Source organism: Curcuma longa, unplaced genomic scaffold (genome assembly GCF_044706935.1).
Source record: "Curcuma longa cultivar G26 ecotype Majalengka, Jawa Barat unplaced genomic scaffold, ITB_CL_G26_1.1 utg2646_np1212_2152390_RagTag, whole genome shotgun sequence".
Lineage (NCBI taxonomy): Eukaryota > Viridiplantae > Streptophyta > Magnoliopsida > Zingiberales > Zingiberaceae > Curcuma > Curcuma longa.
In genome coordinates, this window is record NW_027435599.1 from 546337 (window position 1) to 572073 (window position 25737).

Here is a 25737-nt window from a genome sequence, read left to right on the forward strand (position 1 = left end):
CATTCATCTCATCTTGTGAGTTCAAGAGTCCAAGAAGTCTACGAGAAGGTTCGTTGGTCTCGGAATTTGGAGTGCTACTATTCTGAGACGATCGTCGTTGTATCTTGGGAACGAGTTGCTGCTATCCGTTAGCACCGTAGCGGAGCAATATCGTTTACGGAGATAGTGTCGAATACTAGCCTCGACGATACATATCAGTTTGCGTACTCTCGAAGCTACCGGGGACAACAATTGGTGTCCCAGCTAAAAGAAGAATAAAACGCAGAAGAAAGTACTTCAGATGTTATAATGCTGAAGGATTACGCTATGGACAGGTGGATTTTCTTCAATCGTTTTCGATAAGCATGCTCATAATCAAGGTGAGTAAAATGGAAAGGAAGAGGAATGAGATACTTGATGTGTATCTTAATATGCTACAAACTAAAACTCATCTGCTAACACTTATTCCAAACAATTGCTTAGACATTGAGCCTTTGACTATTCATCTGAAAGAGTTGTTGCCTGACATAAAGCCTACATGATTTTGACTAGAAAACAGTTAGTAAAGAAAAAAGGAAAATGGTAATTGAATCGCATATTTATTTTTTTTAATTGGTTCTAGACTTAATATTCCCTACTTCTATGATTTTCTTTGTTTGCAAACTTGAGAATCTGATGAAACAAATAAAGATTACATCAATCCCAATTCAGGTTGCTATTATATTTTGGAACAGATTTTGGAACAATTCCCGACATAAAATACAAAAATTAAAATTTTAATTGCTGAGATTTGAATAATGCAATTTGATTTAAAACTTTTAGTTTCTTCTTACTGTTCTTGCTCTCTCAGATGTCACTCGCAGGACTACAATCTTTTTCCAATCACTGATGGGGTTTTTCCACCATCGTAATTTGTAAACGCGAGATGAGCAACAGAAACACAAAGGCAAGAGTAGAGTGTTCGGCAGAGGTTTTCATCATGGAGAAACAAGAATGAAAAGAGGAATCGATGAGAGCAATAGAGAAAAACAAAGGATCAAAGCACAAATACCGACAATCAGCGACTGTGATTCCATCTCTATGTGATCGGCCGTCGAATTCTGAGATCAAATCTGGTCCGGCCCGCACAAGAAGCGGCCCGCAGGGAGGCTCATCCCGTCCTTCTTCGTTTCACACCGAAAAGGGGAGCGGCGGGATCGATCGAATCAGTTGCGAAATCTCGAAAAAGTACGGATCCATCAGAGAGAGAGAGAGAGAGTAAATCAACTCACCCATCCGAAACCCAGGGCGGCGGGGAGGAGTAGCTCCTGCAGGGAAGCGGAGGGGAGCTCCGATCGTCGCCGTCGTGATGAAAAAACGCCTCCAGGATCCCCTCCCTCTTGTCTGTTATCCCCGTCCAGTTAATGGGGATCACTTTAGAAGAGCTGCCAAAGCGACAATTTCCCCCACATGGGATAGTGATTCTCATCGTAATTACAATAATACCCTCGTAAATGTAATATGGTACGGTAGAAATGTAGTGTTTGGGAGGGGTAACTTGGGTATTTCAAATATGGTTAATGGTTTTAGGCTCGATGTGTACATCGGAGACGGATGGATCGAGAGCTTGATGGGAGGTTTTTGCTTAGTGAATTTGAGACGGCGATGAGCGAGCGCCATTTTTAAACTCACAGCTCTCGAAATTACAATATCGCCCTCAACCAAACAAACTCCACACAGAAGGTACAATGAACCTGGACGGGATCGGCCACTGCGTTAATTCTCTTGCCCCTTGTTTAATCGAAATTTGCCTTTAATTCTTTACTTTTTTTTTTTTAAGAAATCAAGGAAGTTGATTCAAACTCACGCGAGCACCGGCGGCTGGGACCCCCCCGGTTCATTCGCGTGGGGCAGAAATTCGTCCCAAAATGATGGTGATAATTCTGGGTACACCCTTACATCTGACCGACCGACGTGGCGACTTCTGATCCTTAGAAACGGTGGGGTCTGGTCGTGAGGGAACAAGCGCGTGCCACAGTGTTGTGACGGTTGTTGCAGTCGCAATGCAGTTTTGAGCATTTGAGTGGATAGCGAAAGATTGTGTACATCTTTTGGGGAATAAAATCCCTTCCAACTGAAGAGATGCTCAATCATTATGATTTATTCTTTTTAAATAATCATGGAATCAATATTGAGGAATGTTCGAGATGAGCAACTTCACTTTTTGCCACACAAGATATGATAAAACCCCACAACTCTAGCTCACATCGTGCATGATAGAGATTCATCTTTAGTTCCCTCGAGCTTTCACTTCGCAAACAAAGTAACGAAAAATCAAACTTATGACTTATCACATTTTTTATTTTTTAAATATTTTAAAAATAATATATATGAAAAAGGTCTTCGATTATTCAATAAGGGGTTGTTTATATCATTTATTAAACTAAATAAATATATGTATAAGTTTATATTTGTATGTCGTTTAAGATTATTTCCTTTTGTTTTTAATCTATTGGAAGATGTAATTCGTCGCATGTGGAACGTTAAAGAAAAGTCCACTGAGTTATTTAAAATTAGTTTTAAGGACGAACAAGTCAAAGCGAGTTAAGTAAGCAATGATCTCATCACGTCGACGATTAGTCTCGTACAATTTAAAAATAATAATAATAAATTGAAAGATAAAGAAATAAGAAGGATAATAAAATTAAATAAAATAGTTTATTTTTGTATAATAAAAATTGAGTTTCTCATCTTCATTTGTCTGCGCCGCATCATATTTTTTATTTCCAAGGATAAAAATGACAGAGCAAATAAATAAATAATTTCATCAAACTAAATATTTTAAATAAAAAATAAGCCTTTAAAAAAATTTTAGTATTATTTATTTTAGGTATGTTTTATACCAAAACTACTATAATTACGTTGGAAAATAAATTAGGAATAAAAAATAAAATGCTTTTTTTTATCTTTACCCATGAAATATTAAATTGTAATAAATCAGAATTATTTTTTAAAATTATTAATTTATTATTTGATAGATACATTCGCACAAGTTTAGATCCGAGGACGTATTAATTACAAAATCGCCAAAAAAAATAAAATCTATCAAAAAGGACAATTTGACAAACGCAATGACGCCATTTGTGAGGCGGCGAAGAATGCAAATTTGGAGAAAGGTCAATTTAATCCTCTGTATTTTCTCCATTTTCAGTATCATACCCCTTCAGCATAATACAAATCTTTAAAAGCTGAAAAAGTAAAATATATATTTGAAAATATCTTATTTTAATTGGTTAAATTCTTATAGATGAATAATATGATAAATACCGTATCCTTTTATATATGTAATAAAATATATTATATTATTATTATTAATTAAGCTTTTTAAAAATTCTATTCTTGGTTAATATGTATATTTTGATTTTTTTTCATTAATATTTTTTATTTATTATTATATGCACATCCATCTTAACATTTTTATCTTTATAATTTTTTTCTTTTGAGTATGTGCTCAATTCAAAAGTTTTAGAAATGTCTTATGATAAAAAAATGATAATTGATGTCTCCTTTTATTTCACAATCATCTCGTTCACATCATATTTAAACATCTCTATGAGCTCTTCTATAATTTTGTAAAAAAGATTATTGATATTTAAAATATTCAATTATAAGTAATTTATAATCTTGATATGGATAATTATCTTGTTACATCAAATATAATTAAATTTAAATTTCATATTTATATAATATTAAAAATTATATATATTATTATTTTAAATAACATTATATATATTATCTCGATTAATGTGACATAATAGATTATACATTAAAAGGGTAAAAATAAAAATTAGCCAAAATTTGTAGATCTTATTGTAAAAGATGTCCACTATTTATCCAGCCAAGGAGTGGCGGAGAACAAGCGGTCGTCCGTGGATCTCTCGCATTCAGAATCCATCGCGTTTATGCAATTCGATTCGTGGACGATTCGGAGAGAGGAGAGATCCGTGGGAAAAAGGGTAAACAATTAATCCAAGTCTTACTTTTTCCGCCGCTCCTGGAAGATCGATCATGGGATATGGAAGGCGACTGCGGTGAGGTGGATCTCAGTTCCAAGACATCTCGCAGTCTCTGATTTCCCGCCCAAGCCTGCTCGGCGCGGCGGCGTGCTGCAACTGCAAGGTATTCGATGGAAGGACTGGATCGCTCTTGTTTTGTCGTATGCTCGTTTTCGGGGTTGTTCGTGTTTTACTCTGATCGGCTGTCGTTGCTTTGTCTTCGGAGAGGGTTTTGTTGTTTTCTGTACTGGAGTGCCTAATTTGATCTGTGCGACGTCAATGCTTCAATTGTCCTAGTTTTGAGAAGTTTTTCTGTATAGTCCCGGAAGAGTAGAAAACTCCGATTTTTTGTATGTGCAAGTGTCGGTTCTGACTGATAAGCGGTTTCTAGTTCTTTGGTTTTGAGACGCTTTGGTGAATGGGTCCTGAAGAATCTGTCCTTTTTTCCTTGGTTAAGCATAAAAAGATGGTTTCTCAAAAAGCCCTTTTTTTTGGGAAGAGCAGACAGAAAGTTCATTTTTTGAGTTTATGCGAATTTCGCATCTGATAAATGAGTGATTATTATCTTTCTGTCGACTTTGATATTGCAAGTGGCTAGCTTTTTTGATTCTATGATTAATGGGCGAACCTTTCGCAGATTTGCTTTGTGGTGGCTGAAATATTTTTACGAGCTTTCCTCAATTATTGCATCAATCTAAAAAAGATCCTTTATTCTGTTTGCTTCAAGGGAGGAAAATCTACGATAACGAGGAAACTGAGCGAGGGATTGGAGCTTGAGGCTCTTTGGAGCCATGGGTTTCGAGCCGTTGGTATGGTACTGCAGACCAGTGAAGAATGGAGCATGGTCGACGATGGTCGAGAATGCTCTTGGTGCCTACACGCCTTGTGGCATGGTGAGCTTGATAGTCTGCATATCTCATTTGGCCCTTTTTGCTGTCTGCTTCTACCGGATATGGAGGACTAGGCGAGACCTCACCGTCCAGTGCTACCGTCTAAAGTCTCCATATTACAACTATTTGCTGGGGCTTCTCACGTTGTTCTGCATAGCAGAGCCATTGTTTAGGCTGGTAATGGGTCTGTCAATTACAAATTTGGATGGGCAAACAGACCTAGCTCCCTTTGAGGTGTGAACATAAATTCTTTCCTTTCTTTTGACGTATTGTTTCTAATAGTTGGTTTCATTCCGTAATGGCAGAATATCTGTTTAGTTGCTGAAGTGTGCTCTTAGAATTTAATTATCTGTCAATATGTTTACATGGTGGAAAGAATTTAATTATGCACATCAATTTCTCCTCAGCTTCTATGTAAAATTTGATGTGGCCATCTTAATTTGAGCAAAGCAAGGGCAATATAACAAAATTTTGTTCTTTATGAAAGGAAATTTTCAGGCATTCTTCTCCATGTTTTCTTATTATTAGGAATTTTTTTATCATCCTGAGCATTTTGGAAAATGGAAATAAAGAGAGTTGGATTAAAGCATTTTGTGTCGATCTTATTTGATTTGTAGTCCCTTTCATATCTTGAAAGCCTCTTAGCCACTAAATTTGTTGTCTTCCTATGATGGTCAATGATTGCATCTTTAACAGACTGATATTGACTTTTATCTTGTAATTAGTTTTACTATATTTTATTTCGTAGCATGAGAGCTTAAATTCAACAATATGCCATTGCATTTATTTTCAGGTTGTTTCACTGCTAATTGAGTCTGCAGCTTGGTCTTGTGTGCTTGTGATGGTAGGATTGGAGACAAAAATCTATATTTGTGAATTCCGGTGGTACATCCGTTTTGTAATGGTCTATGTTCTAGTGGGAGAGATTTCCATGTACAACCTTGTGTTCTCAGTGAGAAACTACTATGAAAAGTAAGTTGTTTGAATTGTTATTGTTATTACTTTTCATCAGTTGCACTGGCACACCCCTTCTAGCTGTTTGCCAGCATGCAATAAGGTACCTTATTGCCGAAACTCAGCATTTAAGCTATAGCGACGAAATGATTTGTTTTTTAATGCATGAAATAAAGATCTTGGTGTTGTCACAAATGCAAAGCTACCTTGCTTACATCTCATTAACAAGTCATGAAGTAACATTCAATGCACAAATCTAATTAGGCCTTATTCTATTATAGAGTAAACCTTTTTCACTTCTAAAACCAAGCAAAATTTTATAGAATATTGATACTGTCAACGAAAATGTATAGCTCCCTTTGTCTCTGTGAAAAGGTTGTTTTTTGTTTTTTGGAAGTAGTAATTTAAAAATTGTGAATGCTTTTTTTTGTTAATGATTTTTTGATATAAAGGTGTAGTACATAATGTATGTTGAACTTAACCAAAACCATTCATAACCTTTATCCATTAAATTTTTTTGCTACGTCAGATATCAAATACATCTAGAAATTCCTTCTTATCATATCCTGGCGACTTTAATGTTTGTCAGACCACATTGTTTCATACACCTAGAAACAAAACTAGTCCCTGATTACCTTTTTTTTTTCCTTATGTGCAGATCAGTTTTTTTTCTATATACCAGCGAGATTGCAGCCCAGGTTTGTACTTTTTCATTCAGATACCTTACTGATAGCACATCATCATGATTAGGCTGAATTTGTCCCAATCAACTACGAGAATCTTATCTCTTCAACTGATAGCACATGCACATTATTACTTTAAATGATCTTTCATGGATGAGATCACTGCCTCATAAGTTTTCTTGAGCATTTGATGCCTACTCATATGAATCTGATCAAAATGTAATTTCCTCCATCATTTGTCTATTGGCATGGTGATTTTGATTTTTTTTTTTTTTCTTTTTGTAAAAACACTAAAGATTATTTGTTTCCCACATGCAGTTCTTGTTTGGTATCCTTTTGCTGGTCTATATTCCCAGTTTAGATCCTTATGCTGGATACACACCCATCAGATCTGATACATCTATTGATGATATGGACTACGAACCACTTCCTGGAGGAGAGCAGATTTGCCCTGAAAGGAAAGCCAATATATTTTCAAGTGAGTACAACAAAGGAATGGACTTTTTATGGACGACATAAGCATAAATTTCCTTAGTAACACCTGGAATTCTGACTTTTTCTTTTTTTTTCAGAAATTTTCTTTTCATGGATGACTCCTCTGATGCAGCAAGGCTTTAAGAGACCCATTACTGAGAAAGATGTTTGGAAATTAGATTCTTGGGACCAGACAGAAACATTGAACAGCAGGTTTATGGCTCTATTCCCTTAGTGTAGTTTCTCAAGAACTTCTAAATATTTAATTTTCCATATTTTAACTCAATTATTGCTTATTCTTATCTTTTTACTCCATTTTGTTTCAGATTCCAGCAATGTTGGGCTGAAGAATCTAGGAAACCTAAACCTTGGTTGTTGAGAGCACTCCATCGCAGCCTTGGAGGAAGGTCTATTCTGACACACACACATATATATTTATATCCTGAACATGCCATTAATATTTTCTTATGTTAATATTTCATGTATTCACTTTTGTGCAGATTTTGGCTAGGTGGCTTTTTCAAGGTATCATAGCAAGTCTTCTATTGAAATTGTTGTTTACTGTTGTTTCTTTTTGTCAAACTTATTGTCTGTGATTTAATAATTCCATTTGATGTTCTGACAACCTTCTGAAACCCTTCACAAAGTTGTATGGTTTTAGTTTGCAAGCAGTCTAGTTATTCTTGGTATATTTGAATATAAGGTTATTAAAGAAGTACAACTGTCAATATGTTTTATTTTTTTGAACATTTGTGGTCTCGTATGAAGTACAAGCAAAATGAAATTGATTCATGTCTCTATTTGATCTGAATGCGTTCTCTCAGTTCCGAAGCACAAAGTTGGACTAATTTTTATTGGAAACTTTCATTCTTCTTATGTGTCTTCTTTCCTGTTTGGCTCAGATTGGTAATGATGCATCGCAGTTCGTTGGTCCTCTAATATTAAACCGTCTTTTACTGGTATGTAATCTTCTTACACCAATTATGTATGTAATGTTCCTTCTGTATATGCTGGTGACATTCTTATTCCTCTTTATGTGCTTGTTTAGGGGTATGCTTCTTTGCTGAATTTCAAATTTTCTATTTACTTGGCATTGCTCTCAAGATAAAAATTAATCTGATCAATTACATGTTTGCAGTCAATGCAAGAAGAAGAGCCAGCATGGCATGGCTACATTTATGCTTTCTCAATTTTTGCAGGGGTGGTATGTGATTCTAACTTGCATACTATCAATTTGTTTCACCCCTTGATTCTTTCCAAGTTCATATTTCCAAATACCAAAATGGATTTCTTGAGGTATAGATGCCCAGAGTTACTACTGCGAAATTATACATATAAGTAGAACCCAACATCAGAAGTGAGGTCTAGTATAAATAAAGTGGTCATGTGATCAGACCAAGCTTTTCCAAAGGTTATATCATTGCTCAAATTGGAAACAATTGTAGAATTGGTCAATGGTGAGGCAATTGATTCATGAGCTTTCTATGTTTTCAGAGTGAAATGACTGCATATCAAACTGTTCGAGGGGAAGAACTAGCAATTTTGCATGAGATAAAAATGAATAGAATATCATAACTAGATAATATTGAGGTGAATATTGTACAGTTTACTTAGAAATGGCAAAGGATGATGGAAAAAGAACAAATGTTGCAATTGGGCTTCTGTAACTTCCTACAATTGCAAGCTGCTGTACTATACTATTGCACATCTGTACCTCCTGCGTGATGTATGGTTTCACTCTCACAGGCTGAGACAGAATATTATCTCCTTCAAGTAGCTTAGTATTTATATTAAGTAGAAAGAACTTTAGGAGCAACTGAAAGAATACAGTATTGGTGCTCTTGAACTCTGTCAAAGAAAACAACTCCATGTTCATGATATATCTGTTACCAAACCTCTGACAGAAGTATTTCTTTTCCTTTCTTTTTTTGCAGATAGATCCATCAGTTTGTACTTTTCCCTTTTCTTCTGACATCAACAAGTAGAAGATTATGTTGTCAGCAGTTTTTTTTTTAATTGTGAATTTCTGGTTTTCAGGCATTGGGAGTATTAGCAGAAGCACAATACTTTCAGAATGTTATGCGAGTCGGTTTTAGATTGAGAACTACTTTGGTATGCTACACTTCTCTTTCCATTAGCTAAGTTACTTAAATTCAAATTTTATTCTTGATGTACTACCATTTGTTCATGTTATGACACCATCATCCTTTCCCAGCCATGCTTGTCCCAATTATTTAGGGTTGGCTACATATATTGTATCCCTCCATTGAATTTTATAGAGGATGTATGGCTACTAATAATCTATTTTTTGATTGCATAGTAGATGTGCATTCTACTGCAACTCTTATATGATATTTACTTACACACATACACCTATTGATTGCATAGTAGATGTGTTGCGTGGCCAGGCCGGTCATGCAGCGAGGGCGGCCTTTGGCCGCACGGCCAAACCATGCAACCAGCTGTCAGCACAGGAGAGAAATTTTTTAAATATGTTTTTAAGAAATTGATGTTTTGGGAAAGAAGTGCACCCTTTGGTAATTTCTGAAATTTGTGTGTGCCCTTTGGTAAAATGTCCTTTGGCCTAAGACAGACATAGCGTCTATATAAGATTCCATGGGCTCCTCTCAATTTTGACCACTCATTCGTTAGTCTATTGTTGGTATTAATATCATTTTCTTATTGAATAATAAATCCAAAATATCTAAAACTTTGCTTACAAGGGATTTCAGGTTCGCAAGATATACCTTCTGTGGTGCTAGTCAGTGTACTAATCAGTAGCCACTACTGTTCAGTGTATACTGTCTATCCATGTGTTATATCAACTAGCATTCATAGACATTGTTATTAGCAGTCTGATTATGTACTAATCCAGAAATTGTTTTTCAAGTTCTTGCAATTGAGTACAAGCTCTGGTTTAACAAAAGGCCCAAACTCCAAAATTTTTGTGAATTAATATTTCAATCATTATAGTGACCTGCTCTTATAAAGTGCAAGGGGTATTGACTCCGTATCATGATCAAATATTGCTGTAACTCATGTTTTTACTGGATGTTTTTCAGTTGGGACTGTTATTAGATTGACAATAGTATGATACTCAGTTGCTATATATGTTTCTCACCATACCTCCATAATCTTATGGACTGTTATTGTTTTGGAATTTCATTTAGTTTGTTTATTTGTGTTTTATGTTTAGTTTGGTTCCATCGTTGGTTGGAAGGAATTATTTGATTTTTCTTTCGATTACAGGTTGCAGCTGTGTTTCGGAAATCACTAAGACTGACTCATGAGAGCCGTAGCAAATTTCAATCAGGAAAAATAACCAATTTGATGACAACTGATGCAGAAACACTTCAGGTTCGTACTAAATCTACTTATATAAATGAGATTATGCTGAAGAAATCAGCTCATCATAACTGCTAATATTGCTAACAAATCATCTACTAAAATTGTTTTGTCACATGGAAAATTAGAAAGTGTTTCTGTAGGCTTATACCTAATGACCAAGTTCTGATCTTAAGAACATTTTTATGAAGAAGGATTATTACACCATGGTTTACTAGTTAGATCAACTAATTTACTATGTGGTGTTACTTTAAGCTGTGTGGCATAACTGAACCTTCATGTCTTTCCACCCTCTTGCAGCAAGTGTGCCAACAGCTTCACAGTCTATGGTCAGCTCCTTTTCGGATTATCATTTCAGTTGTTCTTCTGTATCAGCAGCTGGGTGTTGCATCCCTTGTCGGTTCATTGGTGCTGGTTCTTTTGTTTCCTATACAGGTAATTGACATTATGGACTGTTCATCTTTCAGTTTATTCCTTGTGGATTGAATTGATATAGAAAGGAGGTAAAGTCTCAATGCAAATCATCATGGAACAAGAAGGTAGATGTTTACCCTGTTTCCACCTTGGAATTATCTGGGCAAAAACAAAGATATTTATAAATTAGTTTTAAAATTCTCTACTTGTGTGTCTCCTTATATAAGTTTGTCTTCCCAATCTGTCTTTGTTTTGTCATACACATATATATTTTTTCTGAATGTATGGTTTAAGCATCTAGTATAATAAAATTTTCAACACCAAGGCCATATTTTGTTTGCAAAGTATGCTTATTTATACTTCTTTTAGGTTTTACTATGGATATTGTCATTGGTAGAGGCTAATATGATGGATAATGGAGACACACTGGTTAGTTAGTTACTCTGTTATAATGCTTGCTTGGACTCCTGTATTCAAGCACGTGTTCATCAAAAGACTGGTTTGTTGGTAGGATCCTTAAATATTTATCATACTGATATTAATAGAACCAATACAATCAAAACGCTATTAGGCACGGTAACAAGGGTTAGTCCATGGAACAAGGTGCATGTCACTTGGTTCAGTGTGGAATTGTAACTTCTACTTATTGGTCTACCAATATAGTTCATTTGATTGTTTTATATCTCATTCCATGCTAGTTGGTATGGTTAATTTTCTATTCCAGCTACCGACCCCATTATGCAAGAACTCATGATACTCTTCCTGGTACATGAATAATCTTCTATGTGCATAAGTCCCAAAGTCTAAGAGATTGGGGTTTGAGTATGAGTGTCTTCCATGAGTTGCATGCCTGCCCAAGTTTTCCATGAGTGGTACATCTCCTCTTCTACCTCATCCTCTTCTTCTATGATTGCAATTGTCTTCCACGAGCTTTGTGCCTACTCAAGTCTTCCGAAGCACTAATATCTCATCCTTCGCCTCCTTTTTTACGGTGTGATTATCTTCCATGAGCTGCATGCCTGTGTGAGTCTCTCAGAGCTGTACACCTCCTTTGTCCCATTCTCCCCCTCCATCTCGTCCTCCGCATCTGCTTCTTTCTCCTTTTCTATCTCTTTTCCTCCTGTACCTAGGTTTCATGCTTGACTCACTCATCAACATTTATGATCTATTCACCTGCGTGCCTTCTAGAGTTGTATGTCTCCTCTGTTTCTTTCTCCTCCCCCTCCTCCTCCTCCTCCTCTTAGGATTCATTCTCAGCATAAGCACCGACATCTCCACCCGACATGGCTGATGACTGAACTTTAAACATAGGTCGAAATTTTAAAGCTTGGTTAATTCTAGTTACTCCCTCTTATTCACAAAAAGAGATTGTAGGGAGAAAAATTAGCTTCATATTATTTGTTGTTCTCATATACCAAGGTAACTGAAGTTATTGTCTTCCAATTTCCAATTTGTTGTCCAATAAATAAAGATAAACTACTGTGTCTTCAACATAGGTTGCTTGTTCATTTTTGTATGGAGGATTTTTAATTCTTTTAAGAATGAGGGTAATAGGTTTTTTTTTTTTTGGTCAAATGGTAATTGTTTAGTTGAGTTTCTTAAGAACTGTGAAAAAGTTTAGAATGACTCTCTTTGTGAAACAGAGTAATATACTAGCCAATGATTTTACTATTCAGTGGTTCACTTGAATATATATTTGATTTGTTTTAAGTCAGCTTTAGATTCCACAAGTAGATTAATGTCTCGTTTAATTGGAATTTTCCTGATCTTTACATATTCCAAGAATTTGTTAGATGATACAAAAAATGTCCCTGATCTTGCATGTTAATTTGAATGCAGCTAACTACTATTCATATACATGTTTTGTAAATGTAATGCAGTGCATGGAATTTGTCCTTTTAATTTATATCAAATTTGTAGCATACCATTTCTTATCTCGATGGTAAATTGTTTTATTTGCCAATTGATCTGTGGAAGGATGCATCAGCCTACAGGCTAACTTCTGAGAATGCTAGTACTGCAACTCTTTTCATGTTGGCCAGCAGCTTTCCTATAGTATTTCCACCTTGCTGATCTTTGTTAGTTTAATGTTGCGTCAGACATTGGTGATAAGCAGAATGCAAAAACTTTCTAAGGAAGGTCTGCAACGTACAGACAAGAGGATTAGTCTCATGAATGAAATATTGGCGGCTATGGACACTGTGAAGTATGTTTCAGTTGGATAACTGTTTGAGGAAATCTAATTTTGTGGGAATGATTTCTTAAACATTTTGTGTGTAGATGTTATGCATGGGAGCAGAGTTTCCAGTCAAAGGTCCAGACCATCCGCAATGATGAGCTGTCATGGTTTCGTAGTGCTCAGCTATTAGCAGCGGTAAGACCAAAGCAAAATTGTTACTCTTTCCCTCATGGAATCATAGAATCCACTTTTGTGCAGGATTCTGATTCTATAGCATTTTCTTCTACATTCCATTTGTTCTTATGGCTTTCATGTTTTTTTCCAGTTCAATAGTTTCCTTTTGAACAGCATCCCAGTTTTCGTCACAGTTGCCTCATTTGGGGTCTATTCACTTTTTGGAGGAGATTTAACACCTGCAAAGGCATTTACATCACTCTCTCTGTTTGCTGTGTTAAGATTTCCTCTCTTCATGCTGCCAAATTTGATAACTCAGGTGCAGTACTCTCTGGCAGGCTTTAAATCCGTTCCTTTTGGTGTGATTAAAAGGTTCTGAAAACTTTTGATACTTCTTAAATATATTCCTTGGACTTGGTATTGAGTATCCAGAAGGACATGGATCTAGGTGTTTGTTACAACTTTCTAAAGTTTTTTGCACGTGATCAATGGGTTTGTAACTTGTTAGGGATGGAGCCAATATCTGGCATGGGTTCAATAAAGTTTCATTACTAATCCTGCAAGTCTATGTAGATGTTGGGTACATAAGTTTTTTTGAGGGCTAATCTTATCACCAGGTAATGTTCCTACTATTTGACTTTAGTTAAGGGCTATGGTTATAGAAGGGATCTCTTTACTACCAATTTGGTGGGTTATGATGCATATAATCTTCATTATCAATGACAAGATTGCTGATGGACTTTTATATTTATACACTGGTATTATTAGTGAAATCAACAGTCAGTCCTTTTATCCTTTGATTTTCTCAAAACATTGTTGAATTAATCAACACTATGGCAATCTCCTTTCTTAGATAGTACGAATGTTTGAGATCTCAGTATTTTTAGTGGTCTTGATGTATGGCCATACAAGTGATTCTGTATCTGTCAGGGTGTCAAAATCACAGTCATCAACAGTGGATGAGGGCTAATACATGAATCACCCATTTTTGGCGATTCAGCTATACACAGTATATTTATATTTATTGCCACACGTTACTGTACATATAAGTTACCAGATAAATCTCACACGTTGTTCTTTTTTTATTTTATATTGTTTTGATCATTTACATATTTTTTATTCTGTACGGTAAGTGTGTTTGAGAGATATTTAAGACAAACATTGAATCAAATTTTAAACTTGTATTAGTCCATGCTATGGGTCAGTACAAGTTGGATTGTGTCGATCATGTTTTGGACTGCTGCTCCTCCTCTAATCCTTTCTCATTTTGCTTGCCAAAAATGAGAAACATCTAATTTCGTAATTAAGTGAGATAATATTTCAATGAAATATCTTCATAAAGTATGGTTCCACTAGTGCCAGAATTAGTGTCATCCATTGAACAGGTGAGGCTTTTGCAGCAACCAAGCATGATCAATCCTAGACATTTTGTTGAATAAATTAGATTAGTTAATATAAAAATGGTCCCGCATGTGCTATATATTTCTTTGCATGTATGAGACTATAAAAGGTGCACAGTAGCACCCTTTTTATTATGTGAATAAGAAAATGTTTTCCATCAATTTAAGTTAGATCAGGAAAAGATGCACCGTTATACTCAATCTTAGAAGATCCATCACTTAACAGAACCAGGAATTGTGAATTATCCATTGAGGAGATGGCGCAAGACAAGAGGACTACAAGATAATTTCTCAGCATGTCTTTGATAAAGAAATATCTTGTACTATTTTCTTGTACCTGGTCTATTTAAACTCAACAGAAAATGTACTATTGCGGAATAATCGAATAATCTTCACTGTGATGGTTCCTTAGGAGCACACAGGAATATGCAATCTGAATGCTTTTGTGTCCTGATCCTATCCTTTAGAAACCATGCTCCATTGACTAATTTCCATAATTTTACCTTTCAATTCAACTCACGGTATTTTTCTGCATCATGAATTAAGATAAAATTACAGAAATAGCTTAGCATTTACCAATCATATTATGCATTATGATTCCTGAAAGCTATTTTTTTCAGGTTGTGAATTGCAATGTGTCACTCAAACGTTTAGAGGACTTACTTCTAGCTGAAGAGAGGATTCTTTTGCCGAATCCACCTATTGAAGCAGATCTGCCTGCCATCTCAATTAAGAATGGCAACTTCTCTTGGGATTCAAAGGTTCTAATATTATCATCATGCCTTCTTTAGTTAAGTTGGTATATGAGATAAACTTTACATAAAAGCATACTAAACACAATTTTAGTGGAAATCTTGTTAATTGTTTTAGTAAAACCAACAAACCAAGAGCATAAAAGCTACACTAGTATTAGTTTCTGTATTTTGTTTGTTTCACAATTGAAGTACCAACTTGGCCATTTTGTCTCAACTTTTAGCACTAGCTACTCTGCTTTACTGAAACTATTTGGAGAAAAAAAATTAGTGTACAAGGAATGAAAAAAAGGAAGGAGACATGTTTTTAGTAAGTTGATTATATATTTATTTTAACATTTTTTGAATTTCTTAAAACATATGTTGTAGGATGATTAACTATATACTAACTTCCTTTGACTTTCCATGTGATAGATATTGGATCCTTTGAACCTGATTATAGGATGTCATTGACATGCTTTTTGTGAAAACCAACATATTCTCTAGCTTATAACTCGGATATAACTATGCAATCATATTAACATGATTTGCTTTATAATTTGTATGATTTATGTTTATTGTTAGGAAAGCAATATATAAATTAGGTGTTTTCATTTTTTGTATACATAACTTTGAAATTTTGCACTTATAGACCGTGCACTACCCAAGCTAATTCATCTGGATTGCTCCATATGTTTTTTCAGTTCACTTGACTTCAAGTACTGTAGGATATATTTTGAAATGACAACAAACTCATGTAACAGAATTGTCTTCCATGCTTTCATATATTGCTTTGACTTGTCTAAAAGTTCTATATTCAAATTTTTTTGGGTCTCTCAACTGTACTAACTAAAGGTTATGCAGGCAGAAACTCCGACACTATCAAATGTCAATTTGGATATACCTGTTGGTAGTCTAATTGCAATAGTTGGAAGTACTGGGGAAGGAAAAACATCTTTGATATCAGCCATGCTTGGGGAACTACAACCAGTAGCTGGATCAGATACCTCAGTGACCATGAGGGGGACTGTTGCCTATGTTCCTCAAATTTCATGGATATTCAATGCCACTGTGAGTCCTTGGATTGTTTCTCTCCTATCAAATTACTTAGTCGTCATCTACATTTTCTTTTTCAACACAGGTGCGAGATAACATATTGTTTGGATCACCTTTCCAACTATCACGCTATGAGAAAGCAATTGAAGTTACTGCTTTGCAGCATGACCTTGGTTTGCTCCCAGTAAGTGCATTTGTCATGGAATAGATCTATCAGTTTTCTGAATCATATAGTTTTTTTCCCCTTTTTCTTTTGTAAACTCAGGATGTACAATGAAAATATATGCAAATTACATCCAATACATGTACATTTAAATGCATGCAGTAGCATGTAAAAGTGTGCAGTAACAAAAGTTGTCTGATCTCTTAAAATATAGATGGAACTAAACTATATAATCCTAAAAATAAAAGAAAAATTTATCCTTATTTTACCTCTTGTTCTCTTTCTTTCCTTTTTTTTGGAATGAAATTGTAAATAACAATGAGAAGTGTTAATTATCTCATATTGTAGCCAGTAAGTATTAGGTAACTTAGCATTCAAAATTTACTGGATTTTTTATATTCTACAAACTCTTGATCCTGTTTTTGATGGGGGGTATATTCCCTGATAATATCTGTTCATTTTGTTTTATCAGGGTGGTGATCTTACAGAGATTGGTGAAAGGGGAGTGAATATAAGTGGTGGGCAAAAGCAAAGAGTTTCCATGGCCAGAGCAGTATATTCTGATTCAGATGTGTATATATTTGATGATCCTTTGAGTGCATTGGATGCTCATGTTGGTCGACAGGTATCCTATCCAAACCATCACCAATTGAACTATTTTATCATCATATTTGGTGGTTTAAGTAGCCCATCTACTCAGATGGAAATGGCGACCTTTCCTTTTGCTGTGAAGTATGAAGGCTATTTTTATCTGTCTATGTAGCGCTGTAAATTCTAATTGGTTATTTTATTTTTAAAAAATGTCTTCCTTATATTCATATTCTTATAAAGTATGAGATCTTCATTCAATTACATCTTTTCTTCATCACATTCTGATTTATGCTTCATTTTAATCCAGGTTTTCGATAAATGCATCAAAGACCAACTTAGAGATAAAACTCGTGTCCTGGTAACTAACCAGTTACATTTTCTGCCGAATGTGGACAAGATTATCCTGGTTAATGAAGGAATGGTGAAAGAGGAGGGTACCTTTGAAGAACTCAGTGCCAATGGAACCCTTTTTCAAAAGTTAATGGAAAATGCTGGGAAAATGGAAGAAGAAGTAGAAGAAAAACAAGGAGAAAATGCTGAAGCACCTGAAAAGCTCTCTGAAAATGGACAAGTGACACTGAATCCTTTGTTGAAGAGTGAAGAGAAACCAAGTAAAGAAAAAGAAGGGAAGTCAGTACTTATTAAACAAGAGGAACGTGAAACTGGTGTTGTTAGTGTGAAGGTTCTTACAAGGTAAATGTTTTCTTCTATCTTAATCACACTACATGACTTTGTTTTCCTTGCAAGGTAGATGTTTTTTGCTTTTAAAGTAGTTGTTTCCTTCTGGTGATTGAGGAAAACTTTACAGCTTCGAGTTGACGTGACTCCTAGTGTATAACTTTGTTGTACTTCACTTCTTCAGTTCTTTGAGTGTGCCCGCACTTGTGGTGTGTGATTTAGTGCATTATTACATCTCAAATTCAAGCATTAATAGGGTGGTAACTGGATCAAACTGTGCTGGAAGTTCTTGAGAAGAGATTATTCAACCTCATTCAACTCACACACTTTGTTTACTCCCACTTGACAAAAGAGTTGAATAAAACAAGTGAGCTTGGCACATTGGTTTAGTGAAAGCAACTCTAGCACTTGGCAATTAGCTTTCCTTTAAATGCATAACACATGTAAATGAAAATTTACATGCTACTCAAAAAGGGCAGCCCGGTAAGCTCCCGCCATGCGGGGTCCGGGGAAAGGATCCATTGTAGCCTTACCTTGCCTTTGGCAAAACACCCGTGACCTCTAGGTCACATGGCAGCAACCTTACCGTTGCGCCAAGGCTCCCCTTCTTTACATGCTACTCAAATTTGAATAAAATGATTTAAGATTGGCTGCAATTGGCTTTAAGAGCAAGTTCTCTTTGCTGTTACATTTTCTGGCTAATTGCTTTGCTTCTTTAAATAATTTTCTTGCTGTTTACTTCTCTTTCTCTTACCTTTTATTACATAGCATTTTAACCTGTATCTATCTGTTAGACATCTATATATCGATTCCCTTGCTTGCTGATCACCAAATTTTCTTTTCTTGGCGGTCATTATTTCTGCAGTTGAACCCTTATCCTTCTTTATTTGAGATTGCTTTCATCATTCTTAGTGTTTGATGGTCTGTTTACTGTGGGTTTATGTGGAAATTTCTTCAAACATTTTCTAAATTTCTAGTGTATTTTCCATTTCAATAGCTATTATTTCTTTTTAAAAAAATTGTAATGAAGGCTGCCATTAAACCAGATCACACTTATTTAAAATCAACTCTCTTTCTTTTCTTTTTAATAACTGTCTTTGCTTTCACCTTTACTAGTGATACAGGTTTTCATAAAGTAGCTCAAATGAAGGATAAGATCCATGTAGCTTTTACCTCAGCATTGGCACAATGTCATTGTTATACTAAATCTGTTCAACTGTATTTATCGCAGGTATAAAAATGCTTTGGGTGGATTGTGGGTGGTCACGATACTATTCTCTTGCTATACCTTAACTGAAGTTCTCCGAGTTTCAAGTAGCACATGGTTAAGTGTCTGGACAGACCAGAGCTCTCCAAAGGACCATGGACCTGGATTCTATAACCTGGTTTATGCTTTGCTTTCTTTTGGTCAGGTACTTCTACCATGGAAGTGATGATTCTAATTTCTAATTGCGCACTGTCATCAACTTTCAGCAGTACTAAGTTGTCTCAAATCCTGCTTAATAGATACCTAACTTTTCTGGTTTTAATTTTGGCTTAGGTACTTGTAACTCTGACAAACTCATATTGGCTCATTATTTCAAGTCTTTATGCTGCAAAGAGGCTGCATGATGCCATGCTTCATTCCATATTAAGAGCTCCCATGGTATTTTTTCACACCAATCCACTTGGGCGCATAATTAATAGGTTTGCAAAAGATCTCGGTGATATTGATCGCAATGTTGCAGTCTTTGTTAATATGTTCCTAGGACAAGTCTCACAGCTTCTCTCAACTTTTGTTTTAATTGGCATCGTGAGCACTACATCCTTGTGGGCAATACTGCCACTTCTGATTTTATTCTACGCCGCCTATTTGTATTATCAGGTAATTGCTAACTAAGTTAAACATGTTTTTATTTCCCCTGTAAAATATCGTCTTATTCTTTAGTTTTCATTAAATTAACAGTTACCTGATGACTTCTAGCGATTCCATAGCAACTGCAGTCCATTTTTTCCTTAATGTCCTGCCCAGGGTATATCTGCCAATAAGCAGACACACATGGTCCTAACATAATTATTATTACTATAGACCTAAGAATAATATTCTTTCTATTGAGAACTGCAACAAACCACAAAGCCTAGGAGAACCAACTCAAAATCAATCTTGAAACTAGAGGCAAGTTAAAGTAGCAAGCAAAATGCATTGTGACAATGGAAACTATCATTGCTACAACAAATGCTTGTTATGTAGGTATTAACATCCATGTGAGTAAACATTAGAACCAATGCAAGACCACTATATGATAACAACAATCAATGAGCATGGATATAGACATGCGGGTGTTATCCTATGCAGTCTCCCAATCTACAATAAGTGCATGGCATTACATGTTGTCTCCAGCGCAAGTACCACTGTCAATTAGCTCAAGGGTTCAACACCTTACACTTACAGAACCAATATATGGATGAGGACATGAAGTTGACTAAATAGGTATAAACAACTCATGGTTTGAGGTCACCATTGTAGCTGTGTTGGGGGGGGGGGGGGGGGGGGGGGGGGAGTTGCAATGATCAGTCTGTGTACAGCACCATCTTCACTCAGCTACATGTCTCAGCAAACACATCATAACTTTATGTATGCCAATTGCATCAGATTCTTGTCTCTCTATCTTGTGCTGTTTCTTCTAGATGCAATGAAAGATGCACCACTTTCTCTGGGTATTGTTCTTCCCATTTTCACTGTAGTTGTCTAACCTTCATCATGTTTTGATTAAAACTATGATGCCGTTCTGCTTGACTTCTCTGCCTTCATAGAACTATTTGATTTTATTCAGCACAAAGTTTGTGGAAAATTTTTCATAGCTGGACAAATGAAGATTCTTGTCATGCTATCCCTTTGGAATTTGTCTTAGCAGGTATATGTGTGTAACATTTGGTGTTTTCCTCATATGCTTCCCAAGTTACCCAGTTACCCATGTCTTCCATAGTCATGTTAGGTTCCATAAGCATCAATGACTAATCTGTCACCAGTGTTTGTCATCCATTGCCTATGTATTGTAGCATCAAGGCATGTGCCAACTTTGGCGGCCCATTGCCATTTTGTCTAACTAGGCCTTTGCTCACTTGGATTTCTATAGTAAGCAATCTGTGGCATGCACACGTGCTGATTGATCGTAATATTTTAATGCAACTCTTGCTCCCTTATTGGGGTCTTGAAGGGTGAAAATTTTGTTTTAAAGATAAGGATATTTATTATTCATGCAAAATCCATACCCATCGTGTCAGAGGTCAAAAGCATAGTTCTATTGAATTTAGTCATTCAAAAATATGAAAAATGGTTTCTGACTACTTGTTTAGAGTTTCAGTTCTGATTGTATCTCTTAGGTAATGATAGCACTGATATCATTCTTATTTCAAAAAAAAAACTTTATTCTCCAGAGTACAGCACGTGAAGTAAAGCGTCTTGATTCTATCACCAGATCTCCAGTTTACGCACAATTTGCTGAAGCTTTGAATGGTTTGTCGACCATCCGAGCCTATAAAGCGTATGACAGAATGGCCAACATCAATGGTAAATCAATGGACAATAATGTGAGATTCACACTTGTTAACATGGGTGCTAATCGGTGGCTTGGCATTCGGTTGGAGACACTGGGAGGTCTTATGATATGGTTCACAGCAACTTTTGCTGTTGTGCAAAACCAACGTGCAGAAAATCAAAAAGCATTTGCGTCTACAATGGGTCTACTTCTTACTTATGCTTTGAACATCACCAACCTATTGACAGCAGTTCTAAGACTTGCAAGTCTCGCTGAAAATAGTTTAAATGCTGTTGAGCGAGTTGGAACATACATAGAATTGCCTTCTGAAGCTCCACCTGTAATTGAAAATAGTAGGCCTCCTCCAGGTTGGCCTTCTGTTGGAACTATCAGATTTCAAGAAGTTGTGCTTCGTTATAGGCCAGAGCTTCCCCCTGTTCTTCATGGCATATCATTTAAAATAGAAGGGAGTGAAAAAGTTGGAATTGTTGGTAGGACTGGGGCTGGAAAATCCAGCATGCTTAACGCTTTGTTTCGTATCGTGGAACTTGAGCAAGGACAAATATTTATTGATGAGTATAATATTTCTAAATTCGGTCTATGGGATCTACGTAAAGTCCTTGGCATAATACCACAATCACCGGTTCTTTTTTCAGGTATTATTTCTTCTATGTTAGTATGATTCCTTGAATTAAAACTAGATTCACTTTCTTCCTGCGCAAGATTTTGTTACATTTAGCAGTGACAGGTGGTAAGTTTCAAAATTTGTTTAGCCTATTTATCAGGATATGCTTGTAGTTGTGTATCTACAATATTTTATAATGATTATTTTATGTATATTTTTTAACATAAGTATCTCACTTTTTGCATTTCTGGAGTGTCGGAAAGCGTCTGTCGCCTATTTGTTTGGTTTAAGAAATTTGTGTCGATTCATGTAATGTAAACTATTTTAGGTTTAACCATTTGATTTGTAAAGTTTGATTTGTTTCCACCTCCATTAGCCCAAAAATCTAGATGTGGGAATTGCATTCTTTCTGATCTTAAAGATCCTTATTTTTATTCGACTAGGTTCGTCTTCTGGTTCATTGTCAGTGGAAAATGTCTTTCTATCTTCTCTATACCACTGAGCTCTTCTCTGTTTGTGTATTTAACTGTCTGGTCCGTAAAACTCTCCAGGAACTGTCCGGTTTAATCTGGATCCCTTCAAAGAGCACAATGATGCTGATCTCTGGGAAGCATTAGAGAGAGCTCATCTAAAAGATGTGATTCGAAGGAATTCACTGGGGCTTGATGCAGAGGTATAGTTCATCTTTTTCTTACAATATGCATTGGCATCCCTGTGTTTCAGCTTCTTATTAATTGGATTCTTTTATATACATATCCGTGTTGCTTTCGTAATTGTTGGATGCTTTTGTAAAACATAACTTTTTCATCGACATGTCCTAAATCCTTGTTACGAGTGCTGTGGTTGTTCAGGCATGTACATATAAGCCACAGTTCTTGAATTGCTTTAATTAGTGAAGCATCTCATTTGGATTGTCTTTTGATGTGGTTGAATATGCTTAGCTTTTCTCATTAAATATTTGATTGCAAATGAACAAGTGCTAAAATTGTTTTACGTTGCCGGGTGAATATTTAACCTGCATGTGTCGTACCCATTAGGTCTCGGAAGCTGGGGAGAATTTCAGTGTTGGACAAAGACAACTTCTCAGTCTTTCACGAGCATTGTTAAGGAGATCGAAGATTCTTGTCCTTGATGAAGCCACAGCAGCAGTGGATGTTAGAACTGATGCTCTTATCCAGAAAACAATAAGGGAGGAATTCAAATCTTGCACAATGCTCATTATAGCTCATAGATTGAATACCATCATTGACTGTGATCGGCTTCTTCTTCTCAGTGCCGGCAAGGTATTTCTTTTCAGTTCAATTGCCAAACAACTGGATGAATGATAGTCTACTTGCAATTTTCTTGTTCTCCTTATTGTCAGATTATGATATTATATATTCTACCATGAGACTAAATTGGAATGCCAATCTCGTCCGCTGAAAGCTTAACATCTCCGACGAGATAGAATGTTCAACTCATAACATATAATCATCCCAAATTGAGAATGTGCGAGTTATAGTTATGGCTCTTCCATCACAGACACTGGTCCATTTAAACACCCATTGTCAAAATCCACCTCACACAAGTTGATCCATTAATTTGTTATGCTGAACCACTTACTCAAAAAACTTGAACTTTTTCAAGTAAATAGTAATTTTTACATCTAAGCTTATAGACGCACTTGAAAACCCAACGACTCCCCTAATAGACTGATTGATCAGGCGCATGAATTTTATTACGCATAATCTGACCTGACCTCCAGAGGCCATATCAACATTGTGCTTTGTCATACGTCCCTCATCTGGGGCTCTCCTTGGCTCCCCTCGGGGCTCCCTAGAGGCTTTTGACATTGTGCTTTGCCCTCACACCCTCACACCTACCATTTCGATATAGCGCTTTGCCTCACCTTCTTTCCAGTCTTTTCCTGGGCTTGACCAGGGCAAACGACATTGGTATCTGCTTTACTATGGCTACATGCGCGCCTTAAAATTGCAATAATTTTCTGAGCGATATATTGGTTCACAACTCTCTATGAGGAATGAAACTAAGATGTTAACACTCATTTGGATCTCACATGTTAAACTTTATTAGTTCATTCTCCAGGCTTTGTGATCTTGTATGTTCTGCAGGTGTTGGAGTTCGACACCCCTGAGAATCTTTTATCAAATGATGGAAGTGCTTTCTCCAAAATGGTTCAAAGTACTGGATCTGCCAATGCTCAATACCTCCGGGTTCTGTTTCGCTCTCTCAGCTCTCATTTTATCGATTTTTTTGAGGTCATATCTTGTGTCAGTTTTCTTAGTTTTATGGTTCGTCAAACATGCAAACAACAATAGCAACTCGGATTACCAACATCACTTTTTTAGCCTTAAATTTGCCAGAAAAATATTCATGTTACAATGTCACGCATATTGGAGTTTTGGATTACTTGGCGTTATCTTTGATTCATTGCACATGCTTTCGACTGAATGTGACTTGCCGTTCTTCTTCTTAAGTTCATGTTTATGATTGGTTTCGCACAAATCGTACCAAGTAATGAACTGTAAGATAACATTAATGCACATATATTTTGACCATAATGTGAGCTAATTTTATGAGATTCACCAAGACAAAATGCCTTTTGCTGCCATGTTATTGTCGAAGTATTGTTTTTCTTTTTTTTTGTTGCAAAGTTGTGCTTAGCTTTGTCGACTATTTGGTTGTCTTTTGAATCGGAACTCATGGCTTTCATGTATCTACAGAGCTTGGTGTTTGCAGAGGGTGAGAATCGATCTCGGAGGGAAGATATCAAGCGGCAAGAAGGTCAAAGGAGATGGTTGGCCTCGTCCCGCTGGATAGCCGCTGCCCAATTTGCTCTTGGGGTCAGCCTGTCTTCTTCACAAACTGACCTCCAGCGTCTCGAGATCGAAGACGACAACAGCATCCTTAAAAGAACAAAGGATGCTGTGATCACATTGCAAAATGTTCTAGAGGGGAAGCATGACAAGGAAATCCAAGAGAAGTTGGAAGAGCATCAAGTCTCTAGAGACAGATGGTGGTCTTCGCTATACAAAGTGGTCGAAGGTAAAATAAACTTTTCAGACTCGCCTTCGATGCAGCTTGTGCTCGAACAGAGAACACAATCTTCAACGATAACTCGACTAACCGTTTGTGACGATACGGCTTCCATTTTGGAGTTTCTGATGGCAGTCATCTCTTTTGCTTCTTGCAGATTCTAACATGATCTTCTTCTGTTTCAGGCCTCGCGGTCATGAGTAAGCTAGCTCGAAACCGACTTCACCACTCGGATTATGCCTTCCAAGATGGATCAATCGATTGGGACCAAATGTAGATGTTTTGGCAATCTGAAGATAGATACTTACAATTCAGTCCTCTCGATCAATCGGACTGAGAGAGATGCTAAGTGAGCTTAAAACATTTCATGGTTTGATTGTTTCACTGTAATGAACTCGAGGATGGATCGCGAATTCGGTTGGATGAGTTGATCGGGTTTGATGGATTTGCGTTGTCGGTTGTTTCCGCTTGTGGGTTAGCTTGGTTTGCTCGGTTAGATCGCCTTTGGTCAACTTGGTTTCCCCCTAGAGCTGTTGGGTTAACTACGATCCATACTATTTTTAGTACATTTATTAAGTTGTTAAATAAGTTGAGTCAATTATATTAAATATTAAATATTTTTATTTATTATAGTTTAATCAATTTATTTTTAAGAAATAATAAATAAAAATATTTAATTAGGGGTTCGGTTTGACCTTGGAATGTTCCAATTTTGATTAAATTAAACTAACAATTGAATTGATTTAATTTAAAAGTTTAATTCGGTTAATTTAGAAATATATATATTTTTAAAACATATCAATTAGTTCCGTC

At 36.1% G+C, this 25737-nt stretch overlaps 1 protein-coding gene and 1 pseudogene across 1 annotated transcript; one reads left to right on the forward strand and one right to left on the reverse strand.

The window, feature by feature from the left end:
• Window positions 1-830: 830 nt before the first annotated feature.
• LOC141820091 (uncharacterized) lies at window positions 831-1447 on the reverse strand (annotated as a pseudogene).
• Window positions 1448-3892: 2445 nt separating this feature from the next.
• Window positions 3893-25387, forward strand: LOC141819864 (ABC transporter C family member 2-like). Its single transcript, XM_074707118.1, has 29 exons — window positions 3893-4137; window positions 4741-5137; window positions 5697-5875; window positions 6516-6555; window positions 6859-7018; window positions 7113-7227; window positions 7341-7421; window positions 7515-7539; window positions 7917-7973; window positions 8153-8218; window positions 9052-9126; window positions 10264-10371; window positions 10660-10794; window positions 12873-12979; window positions 13054-13147; window positions 13278-13445; window positions 15147-15287; window positions 16122-16328; window positions 16399-16497; window positions 16949-17101; window positions 17375-17760; window positions 18977-19157; window positions 19286-19609; window positions 21163-21919; window positions 22440-22561; window positions 22926-23171; window positions 24000-24101; window positions 24612-24933; window positions 25110-25387. Exons 2-29 carry the CDS (start codon window positions 4805-4807, stop codon window positions 25199-25201), a joined length of 4875 nt encoding a protein of 1624 aa, XP_074563219.1. The 5' UTR covers window positions 3893-4137; window positions 4741-4804; the 3' UTR covers window positions 25202-25387.
• The last annotated feature ends 350 nt before the right edge of the window (window positions 25388-25737 follow it).